Genomic DNA, 12,379 nt, shown 5'->3' with positions numbered 1-12,379 from the left:
AGTCGTTATTAAACACTTTTGAGAAAATATTTTTTAAATAATCTAATTGATAGCCTATATAATAAAATGCTAATATGCAAATCGACCAAATGGTAGAATGACTGGTCGCTATGACGTGCACTGACCACCAGGGGTTGGATGCTCAACGCAGGAACTGTCCCCTGGGGGTCAGTGCACTCCCACAGGGGGAATGCTGCTCAGCCAAAAGCCAGGCTCACTGCTGGTGAGTGCAGCTGCAGTGGTGGGAGCCTCTCCTGCCTCCGTGGCAGCAAGGATGTCCAATTGATGACTTAGGCCTGTTCCCTGGATTGCGAGAGGGCTCAGGCCGAGCTGAGGGACACCCCCCCACACACCAAGTACATGAATTTCATGCACCAGGCCTCTAGTCCCATCTAATAAAAGAGTAATATGAAAATTGACCATTACTCCAACACACAAGATGGCCACCCCCATGTGGACACAAAATGGCCAGCACAAGATGACTGGCAGGGGAGGACAATTGTGGGCTATCAGGCCAGCTGGGCAGGGCAGTTGGGAAGGACCAGGCCTTCAGGGGAGGGCAGTTGTAGGCAATCAGGCCTGTAGGGGAGGGCAGTTGGGGGGGGGGACCAGGTTGGCAGGGGAGGACTGTTACGGGCAACCAGGCTGGCAGGGGAGGACAGGGGCAATCGGGCCAGCAGAGGAGGACAGTTAGGGGCAATTGGGCTGGCATGGGAGCAGTTAGGCATCAATCAGGCTGTCAGGGGAGTGGTTAGGAGTTGATCAGACTGGCAGGCAGAAGCAGTTAGGGGAAATCAGGCAGGCAGGCAGGCAGGCAAGTGGTTGGGAGTCAGCAGTCCTGGATTGTGAGAGGGATGTCCGACTGCCTGTGTAGGACCGATCCTACCAGCAGTAGGACATCCCTCAAGAGGTCTCAGATTGGAGAGGGTACAGTCTGAGCTGAGGTACACCCCCCCCCCAAATTTTATGCACTGGGCTTCTAGTATAATATAAATACAGAGAAAGATCACATCATAGGGGCATAGCTTGATGACTTTTCATAATGTGAACACACCTTTGTAACTGCCCAGAGACCAAGACACAAGATACTACCAGGACCACCTAAGCCCCTGTCAGTCAGTAACCCCAAATGTAATCACTATTCTGACTTCTGAGACCACGGAAGAGTATTGTCCATTTCACTTTATATGAATGGTATTATAAAGAAGGTTCTTTTGTGTCTAGCTTCTTTTGTTTAATATTATATTTATAAGCTTTACCCATCCTCCTATATGCAACCATAGTTCATGCATTCTCACCACTGTATAGCATGTAATTGTGTTAATTTATCACAATGTATTTACTTTATGTTGCTGGTTGCATAGTCTAGGTCAGTGGTCGGCAAACTCATTAGTCAACAGAGCCAAATATCAACAGTACAACGATTGAAATTTCTTTTGAGAGCCAAATTTTTAAAACTATATAGGTAGGTACATTGCTATTAACTTAATTAGGGTACTCCTAAGGCTTAGGAAGAGCCACATTCAAGGGGCCAAAGAGCTGCATGTGGCTCTCGAGCTGCAGTTTGCTGACCACGGGTCTAGGTGAACTGTTTCTAGTTTGGCTGATTATGAATAGTGGTGTCATGAACATTTTCAGTCATAGTATGGTGCATGTTTTTCCACATTTGTTTTGCAGAGGAATATAAATAAAATTGGGATTGTTGGAATACATTGTATGTGTATGTTTAGTTTTAGTAGATACTGTCACCTAATTTACCAAAGAGTTTGTGCTCCAACTAGCAGAGTTAGAAGAGTAAAAATTTCTCCACATTCTTACCAACGTTTTGATATATATTTTTTTTTGTTTTTATTTAAGCCATTCTGGTGGATGTATATAGTGGTATAAGACTTGGGTTTTCATTTGATGGTATCAACATCATGATCATTTATTTAACTTTCACCAGCATTTATCTCAAAGCCCGACACCAGGGAGTCCAAACAACTATAATGTGTGCATCTGTATCTTGTGCACAAAAATGCTTGCTCATTGTCTTTTGGTTTATGGCAGGGGTCCTCAAACTTTTTAAACAGAGGGCCAGTTCACTGTCCCTCAGACTGTTGGAGGGCCGGACTATAGTTTAAAAAAAAAACTATGAACAAATTCCTATGCACACTGCACATATCTTATTTTGAAGTAAAAAAATGAAATGGGAACAAATACAATATTTGTATTTGCATGTGGCCCGCGGGCCTTAGTTTGAGGACCCCTGGTTTATGGCATCAAAGCTTCCTATTGATTTACAGAAAACAACTAAAAGAAAAACATGTTCAATTAATATTCACTTTATTTTGTCCTGACCTTAAATGTGTTGGACACAGATTAGGGAGGCGTAGATGATATGATAAGAGATAGAAGTCTAGGGAAGGTTTGAGGGAATCATGGCAACCAGAGGTCCTGGCTATTACAAAGTGATGGGTTCATTCTGAAAAGGAGCACCTTCAAGATTTGCTACAATAAAAAGAAAATTCACTCTGTGCTGGACCTGAGCAAACATATTGCAGGTCTCTTTAGAGTGAGAGGTGTTCAAGGACAGTAGTTATCTCTGGTCCCTGTTTATCTTCCCTGCTCTGCGGAATAAAGGGGTCAGCACAGAGTTATCACTCCGTGAAGGCCCACTGGAATTTTTTTCCTGGTTTCTCTGCTCATTTTATGTTATGTTTGAGGAGTAAGTATGATACCTCATGACTATTTTAAATGTACTCTCTACTGTTTGAAGTAATCACATTATGTTGTGGTCTTGCCTCACAGATGTGTGAACACGGCCTCCAGTGAAGGTGGGGCAGTAAATAGCAGCCTCTGCAACCAGGACGAGATGCCCCCAGAAACCCAGCCCTGTTCCCTTCTGTGCCCCAGTGAATGCGTCATGTCCGAGTGGGGAACCTGGAGCAAGTGCCCACAGGTAACTCTCTCCCCTGCCAGTGCCCTAATCCCACGGTGCGGCCTTCGCTAGATGGTCACAGTGCTGCTCTCAAAACCATTCTTCTAGTCCTGGAGGAAAATATTGTTGCCTAAGAAAGGAAAAGAAAAAGAGAATTCAGCTATGAAGACTGAGCAATTTAAAATGCCAGTGCCTCTTTTTAGGCATTTATCAAGGGAACCGAACAGGGAAAATGAGCCTATAATGATGATGCTAGGATTCGAACGCACTCCCATTGTTAAAGTGGTCTCTTAAGTACTCAAATGATTCTCAATGTCATCTCTTGGTCCTGTTCCATTTTTATCGTGGCAGAATCAATTTTATCTTAGGAGCTCAACTCCGCTGTGTAATTTAGCTTCTGTTAGTGATGATCTGTTTTTGTCTTTTGCTGTTGTTCCCAAAGATGTGGTGTTCTTTGGCCATATTTTCCCAGAACTTAACAAAAACAAACCTGTTTTGAAGTCCAAAGAATTAGCCTTCATTGTTCTTTTAAAAAATGAAAACATAACCAAATATGCCAAAATGAATATTCTTCAAGTAATGTGGTTCACTTTAATATTCTCAGAAGATAAATTTCAAAGTTGTATTAGACTTATATTTCTGCCTAAAGCACTAAAAAATAAAATTAGGATAACGAACATATTATATGGGTCCAAATATGAGGAAGGAAAGTAGGATCTTTGAATTCAGTGGTGGTACTGATGTTTGTGGAAAGCTTGTATAAAATCTTCATACAAATGAAGTCCATTGTACAGATGAAGAAACTGATCCTCAGGCAGGCTAAGTAGCTTACACGAGGGTCCACAGTGATTAAGTGATGCAGCTGGGCATGAACCTTATTCTGTCTGAGGAAGCCAGAGCCTTTGCTCTCACAACCTCGGTTCACTTCTCTTAGAAGAATTGAGGTAGATTTAGACTCCATATTTCTCTTTTTTTTTTTTTTTTTTTTTTATTGCTTAAAGTATTACAAAGGGTATTACATATGTATCCATTTTATCCCCCCGCCCTAGACAGTCCCCTAGCCTCCCCTATCACCCAGTGTCTTATGTCCATTGGTTATGCTTATATGCATGCATACAAGTCCTTTAGTTGATCTCTTACCCCCCTACCTCTTGCCCCCCAACCCTCCCCGGCCTTCCCGCTGCAGCTCGACAATCTGTTTGAGGCAGCTCTGCCTCTGTATCTATTATTGTTCAAAAGTTTATAATGGTCTCTATTGTCCACGAATGAGTGAGATCATGTGGTATTTTTCCTTTATTATTTCTCTTGCTTTAAGATGCAACATTTTTTAAAGAACAAAGTGAGTTATTTTAGCAAGTTATAATAATCTGTATGATTATGCCATGACTGAGTACATATAATCACAGTTTAGAAAGTGTGGTAGCCTACACTTTTTATTAATCAACTTGCAGAAGAATTAACAACCTGCAGAAGTTTAATTAAATGTAGAGGCCGTGATTTCTCTCACTTCTTTTTTTCTAATTTGCTCACAGCAGAATCCATTAAGCTGTGAGCACTTTGCAATGAAAATGTTGCCCTCTTAAGTCAAAGTGCTGACTACTAAGTGAAAATGTTTGCTGGAGGAGTGTTTTGGCAGTGTCGTGGTGACTGGCGTTGTGTGCTTGCTTCTTTGGGTTTCTAAGAGACACTTTTCTTTAAGGTTTGCTTTTCTAAACATAGTCACTCTATTTTTTGAGTGTTTGTTAATTGGAGACAGAGAAAATATTTTAACCTCCTTTTGTGCATCTGGAAGATGACATAGGTACTTGCTTGTCACCATGGGGTTGTCCTTCACCTGCTTATATATCTTTGAAGATATGTAGTAATAATGATAATAATAATAATGTAATAGCAATAACAATAATAGTTATGACAACAGCAACAACAACTTTCATTGAGCACATCTTCAGTAAACAACATTGTGCTGGAGTTAAACAACGCTATGTTCTGATGCTAGACATTATCCATGGTCACTCAGGTCTGAAGAGCATGTTCTTCCTCAGATGTCCCTCATTCTCTAGTATAAATAAAGACTTTAAAGTGGAAAAATGTTAATTAGTACTCACAGCTTATAAGTTTCCCTATCTCTATATATGTTGCATAATTTTAATAAATTGCCACATCTTAGCATAATGCACCAACATCATAGATGCTTAAACAGTACTTGGCGATGATCATGATCATGATAATGGCAAAGTTAGCAAGCTGGATCTTTATGACTAAAGTTTAATTAGCACATTAATGTGCATTTTCTGAGAAAAAAATAGAAACAATTATTGTGTAATTGCTCTCTATACTGTGTTGAATCACAGTGCAATATTGGCCATTACTCTACCAAATTCTCTTTCAATAGTCTTCAGTGTGATGTATGTTAATGGAACCAATTCACTATGTTTTGTTATTTACTCTCCTTTGTTTTCTTCCCGGGGCAGTTCTTTAAAACCAAACATTTAACAAACAAAAACCAAAACAAAAATAAATTTTTAAAAAAGCAGAATATTTCTGAGATAAAACTATATCTATATTTCTCTTTTTATGCTCCATCCCAGAGATTGCAATTTGGTAGGTCTGGGGTAGAGCCCGTGAATTTGCATTTCTAACAAGTTTCCAGGTGATGCTAATTCAGCCACTTTGGAGAACACCCTTTGGGTCACAAGTCTCTTGGTCATTACATTCTAGTCATGTTCTTTCTCAGTATCACTTTAATGACAGTATCATGTGGAAACTTAGCTTATATTTACAGATGCTTTCCATGTGCTAGACAATGTATTCAGCATTTACTTATTATCCCATTTAATCTGCACAGTGTCACTATTAAATACATACTATTATTCCTCCAATGTATAGATGAATAAACTAAGTCTCAGAGAGGGGTTAGTGACCTGTTGTTTTTTTGTGCTAGTAAAAGGCACAGTGACTATATAAGCCCAGGTAGTCTATATAGGGTGGGACAAAAGTAGGTTTATAGTTGTGAGTACTGAGTTTATTCTTGTATTATTATTTATTAATTATTGTATTATTTTCCATAAGAACAATTGTAAACATACTTTTGCCACACCCTATACATTTCTAATCTCTACAAAGGAAATAGAAGTTGCACTTCCTGTCCTTGAGAATATTATAGCCTATCAACTCTGTTACCTGCTTTTTTGCTTTACTTTGGTTATGGATTCGTGAAGTTAAGATTTTTCAAATTGAATAACCTACCTCATTTGAATAGATTGCCAAGTAAGGGAAGGAAGGACTCATGAAAGGGTGTGGTCTAATGTCCTGGAACACTTGGCTGTGTGATTGTGGCCAAGTTACTTAAGTCTCTGAGCTACAGTTTCCTTTTAAGGAAAATAACAACGACAGCTGTTTTTTCCTGTTTTGTTTTTTTTTAATGATTGAGAAAATACATACAAAGTGAACAGCACAGAGTATAATTTAATACAAGTTTGTTTTAAAAGCTGCAAATCATTGTTTTCATTGGCTGGGAAACAGAAGACAGGTGGCCATACATTTTCTAAGCCATATAATGAATATTCCTTTCCCCACACAAAATGAGTTATTACTTGATCTTAAAGAAGTGATATGTTACCTCCTTTGCTAGAAAATGTCTTATGCCTAATTTAAGAGTAGTCCCCAAAAGTAAGGCATCAAAAAGCTAACTTTGAATGGGTTACTGACCAACGTACTCCTAATTGCAAGCCATACCAAAGAGCAAAGAAGACAAAGGCACTAAAAATTGCATCAGGACCATTTTATCTGTATTGGGAAGAACTGGGGACTAAATGGGTCAAGGAAAAACACAATTCAAGGCAAACTTTGAAGAAAAAGGAAAACCATGATTTTCACGTTCTTATTGTCATAATATATATACATATACAGGGTGTCCCAAAAATTTATATACATACTCTAACAGCTGAAAGTTCAATTGATGTTTTTTTTTTCTTTCCAGATTTAAACCATTGGAATTATTATAATTATTCAAAATGTGTATACATTTTTGGGACACCCAGTACATACGTAAAATTTATTTTTTTACTTAAATACTCACTTTTCTAGCATGCTTTAATGTAAAAGGAAACGTGGAATTTGTACATCAAAACCCTTGCAATAGAGTTTATTCTTTAAATACTTGTGTATAAATACACATGTGTATATGTATCTATACACATATGTACAAATATACAAATGTATATATTTAACAGTTTATTGTTTGTCACCCTTGATTCCTATTTTCTCTACCTAATCTTTTTAGTTTTTATCTTTACTTTTCATCTTTATTTTTCATACTTCAAAATTGTGTTCATGAGAATTCATAGAATTATATATTCTTCAGGAGAGGTTTATCAATTTCTGAATTCAGGCAATGTTCAGCCCCTGATATATCTGAACAAATATATGGTTCTCTTCATTTATGCCACCAATCCCTGCAGAAAGTTTCCAATAAGTAATACAGATTTTCTATTTATGACTCTCTTTGGAAACTTGACAAAGGAATATCTTAATCAATCATATTAATAGAAAAAAGCAAAGAGGATCTTGGAGAGGAATTACCAAACTGATACATATTTTATAGAAGCAAGCTTTCGGAATTCCTCTCCAGAAAGAGGACTCAAGTTTAGCAAACCCATTTGAACTTGTATTGATTCACTTCAAGCTGAATGCATCAAGGCTGGCTAGAACTATAGCCACCATCCCCTTACACTGCGGGAAATGGAAATTCAATGCACAGTGGTTCAAGCGCAGCCTCCTGGTCAAACAGTGGCTCGGATCTTTGCATTATCACAGGACAATCTCTAAAGAAGGATCAGGAAGGAAGACTACATAGCGCTTCGGTATAATCAAATCTGAATTCTATCATAGACTTAGTAGTGTGCTTTCAAAATACATCTTATTTATATATTTTTCTCCAGCTCTTTATGAGTGCAGGGAACTCTAGTGAAAGCTGTTGTGGGTATATATCAGCAGATACACACTGCCATTACTCCTGCAAGTAGTGACACTTCTTTAGAAGAGAAAGAAAAATGCACTCGTTTTCTGATACATGCTCAAGAGTTAAGCAGTTGAGATTAAGAAAAATACCTTTTTTCATGGTGTTCCGGTGTTATTTTTGGTAAATGCCATCAACAATGACTTCCATTACTGATGACTCAGCATTTTTAGTCCCTTAAGTATCCCTGAAAGTTATGTTTCCAGGGAAGCAAATTTCCCCAATGTTCACTACTAGTGCTCAGCTGCAGGCTCTTCATCAACGTATCCTCACAGCCTGGAGCATGACCAAGCTGCCTCGTGCTGTTCTTTGGCTCACAACTAAAAGCCGAACGATTAAAATTTTATATATACCAAAGTGAAAGTTTTGGTTGCTTCTGGTAAATTGCTACTGAATATTGTAAGAAGCCAGTAACCCATTACTCTAGACCAGAGGTTCTCAACCTGTGGATCGCAACCCCTTTGGCAATCGAACAACCCTCTCACAGGGGTTGCCTAAGACCATCCTGCATATCAGATATTTACATTACAATTCATAACAGTAGCAACATTACAGTTATGAAGTAGCAACGAAAATAATTCTATGGTTGGGTCACAACATGAGGAACTGTATTTAAAGGGCCAGAAGGATGAGAACCACTGCTCTAGAGCAAATGGAGTTTTTTTACCCCTGTGTGCTGTGAGGTTTAATATTGTTATTGGGGAAGTTGAGGTATCCCTTTTCTCACTGAGTGTTGACAGTGGAGTCCTTATGATATCTCAAGAAAAAGAGTTTTCTTGAGATATCATAAGAATGAGTGATTTTTATTTGCCTGGAATTACACCCCTGGGTTTCCAAAGTCCCGTTTCCCTTAGTCCAAGTTCTGGAAGAAGTGTAATTGGCGTTTCAGTAGAGCTAGAAGCAAAGCCAGTTCCATTCCATGTTGCAGCAGGTCCAGTACAGCATCAGGCTAATTACAACGCATCCCTCCATTGTTTGTAGGTCCCACTTGGCCGTGGGCCATGTGGGCGAATGCAGGGGAGCCAAGAGAGTGCTCCGCCTGCAACACGGGTCCCAAGAGAACCAAGAGAGTGAACTCCTTCGTATGCGGTGGTCGGCAAACTCATTAGTCAACAGAGCCAAATATCAACAGTACAACGATTGAAATTTCTTTTGAGAGCCAAATTTTTTAAACTTAAACTATATAGGTAGGTACATTGTTATTAACTTAATTGGGGTACTCCTAAGGCTTAGGAAGAGCCACACTCAAGGGGCCAAAGAGCCACAGTTTGCCGACCACTGGTTTAGGGGATAAAATATCTCAAATTTCTTGGCCTTTCAGTAGCCACGCCTATTCTGGCCAATGACCCATTCCCAGGTGTGATTGCCAGCAAGCATCTTCACTGTCCCTCCAACTTCATTGGGCATGCATCCATTTCCCCCTGTTCAGTCCCTTTCCCCACAGATCTGCTGGGAATAGACAGGTGGCTCCCTGGAGAGTGTAAAGCTTAGCTTCCTGGTGAAGCTATCTAAATAACATGCCTTAATACTTGGCCTTCCCTTTGCTTCTTTCCTAGTATTAATAACTGGGTTAATTGCAATGGTATCAGTATCACTCAGAACCATTAATGTTTCCAGAACCAATTAGGCCCTGCAGAAAGGGTGCCTCATTTCATGCAGTGTAGCAGCAAATGGCAATTAGATTAAAGCAGTCTTTGGGCTGTTCCAGTTTTTAAAATTCAATATATTATTATCATTCTCTTTTATACAGTGTAATTTCTTTGAATCTCACTATCACAAATTTGAAGTATAAATAAGGGTTCATTGTTCTCAATCCCTTGGTCTCTTTCTCCCAATCTCTCTACCTGACTTTATGTCTTTTTATAGTAGAAATTCTCTCAAAAAATGGAATAATGACCCCACAAATTGATCAGCCAGCTCAACATTGATCACGTGTTTCAACAATTATCTACATATGACATTTTTATTTCTTCTTCCCCACCTTTTAGCCCTTCTATAGATGACATTAAAGTATATCCCAAATTTCATATTATTTTATCCATGAATATTTATATATATTTTCTTAAGAGATAATGGCTAATCACAACTTCAGCAAAATATAACTACAATACTATTTTACACTTTGTAGAAGTTTATTTTTCAAAAATTTAAAAACATGACTCATACAAAGTATCAAAGTTAAGTAACTTATTAATGATTAAACCAGCATGATTGCAAGGTTGGTCCAACAAGAATTGCAGAGGGCAGAAAACTTTTACTTCTAGCAATAATCAAATATTATTGGATTTTTTGGTTTACTCTCATTGTAAACCAAAAAAAAGAGCAAAATATATAAAGCCACAGTTTTCAGACATTGGACAACAGGTAGCATGGACTATAATCCTGAGGGAAGATAAACCAAGTGAGGTGAGCCTTAACAATCACCATGGTTTCCGGATGGAGAAAGTCTGGGTATTGGTGCCAGGAATGAGAGCCTAACAAAAGCATAGGAGGAGCCAGAGATCAGAGGCTGAGAAGTAGAGGAAGCTGAAATCTGAAGGGCAACATACTGAAGAGGGTCAGGCTAGGCAAAATAATCTGGATATCGAAATAAGGATTTCTTAGCGTTCTTGTCCAAACCTGTATAATTTTGTTAACTAATGTCACCCCAATAAATTTAATTAATAAAAAGAAACAAGACCCTTACATATCCTGTCTATAAGAGACTTACTTCAGATCAAAACACACATAGACTGAAAATAAAGGAATGTAAAAAGATAGTTCATGAAAAATAAAACAAAAAAGCTGGGGTAGCAATACTTAGACCAGACAAAATAGATTTTAAAACAAAGGCTATAATGAGACAAAGAAAGACCCAGCAACTCCACTTCTGGGCATTTATCCAAAGAAACCAAAACACTAAGTCAAAAATACATATATAGCCATATGTTCATTGCAGCATAATTTACAATAGCCAAGATATGGAAGCAACTTAAGTGTTCATGAATAGATGAATGGATAAAAATATATACAATGGAATATGACTCAGCAATAAAAAAGAATGGAATCGTGCCATCTGCAACAACATGGGTGTGCCTAGCAGGTATTGTGCAGATGTACTTGCTGCTTAAACTCATAGTCTTGTGAAGCTTTACAGACGAGTCAGGTCCCAGTTTACCCACTGCTGGTTGGGCATTCACTACTCTCATGTCAGCGAAGGCAGTTATCACATCAGTTTTTCAGTTTCCTCAATATTGTTGCTTTTGCACTCTTACATTATCATCACCATGTGATCATTTGTATATTGCCGGGGTCCAACCCCAGCGGGTCCAGGGGTCCCCAAAGGCGTGGACGGAGTTGGCGAAGAAGGAATGACACGGAGACAGCGTTCACTTGATCAGCAGCCTAGCCAGGATCTCTAGCCCGGATCTCCAGAGAGATTCTGCTTCGGATCTCCAGCGAGGTTCTGTAGCCATGTTCCCTCGCTAGGTTCTCCAGCCAGGTTCTGTCCAGGCTCTCCAGTCAGGTTCAGTGTCCATGTTCCAGTCAGGTTCTCCTGCCAATCTCTGTAGTCAGGTTCAGTCCAAGATCCCTTGCCATGTTCTCCCGCTAGGCTCTGTCTCTAGGCTCCGAGGCCAGTCCCTCTCCAGGATCCTCCGGCATGTTCTCTCCAGCAAAGTTCTTCTGTCTCTAGGCTCCGTGTAGGTTCTGTCTTCTTGATTCTGTTCTAAGTTCTGAGTTCTGAGTGTTTCTGTCTTGTTACAACTGTATTTATACCAGTTGATTCAATCCTATCAATCTCTATTACAAAGGTTAGGGCGTTTCTTATCTCCATTCCAGGGAGAAAAGATTATGTAGTTTAAGCATGATTGTTCGTAGTTAAAGGGATTAATTACCCGCCTGGCACTTAGTTGAGGGGTTTCATTCCCTCCCTAACTTCAGGGGAAAATCCCTACCTGGGGATTCAACCTTTCTCGGAGAGGTGACTTTGGTTAAAACACAGCGCCAAGAAGGTGAGCAAACATATTAAGAACCGTATGCCATATATGCCAGGTCCCTTGAAACAGCAAGGATGGACCGGCTCCCGGCAGTATATTTTAAAAAACAAATTCCTTTACTCATTTTAGTGGTAATTCTGGAAGGAATTCTGTAAAACTTTTCATCTGTAACCAAAATCTTAATTTAATCTTAACATAATTTATGATAAGTATTTAATTTTTATGAAACTAAGTTTACTTCTTGCTTTAAAATTTAACAGATTTACTATTTTTAATATTGTGTTTCTCATACTTTAATTGTATAAAATATACAAATATATTTAATTTATATGGTATTTAATTTTGTGTATAATATGAGATAGGCTTTTCAATGAAATCCCAAATGAATATTTATCCACTGACTTTTTGTATTTTATATTCTATATATTTTTATGAGAATTTTCTTTATATACTTGCTGTATACAA

At 38.7% G+C, this 12,379-nt stretch overlaps 1 protein-coding gene across 1 annotated transcript in view; it reads left to right on the top strand.

Annotated features, from left to right (window-relative positions):
* The window catches only part of THSD7B (thrombospondin type 1 domain containing 7B), a 747,617-nt gene that overhangs the window by 637,637 nt on the left and 97,601 nt on the right, over positions 1–12,379 (top strand). Inside the window, exon 16 of the mRNA XM_059702510.1 lies at positions 2,791–2,941. Within this exon, the coding sequence (XP_059558493.1) occupies positions 2,791–2,941 (151 nt within the window). The remainder of the gene's footprint in view (positions 1–2,790; positions 2,942–12,379) is intronic.

The sequence above is a fragment of the Myotis daubentonii genome, chromosome 7 (assembly GCF_963259705.1).
Source record: "Myotis daubentonii chromosome 7, mMyoDau2.1, whole genome shotgun sequence".
NCBI classification, from domain to species: Eukaryota; Metazoa; Chordata; class Mammalia; order Chiroptera; family Vespertilionidae; genus Myotis; species Myotis daubentonii.
This window is presented reverse-complemented; position numbering and strand designations above follow the sequence as displayed.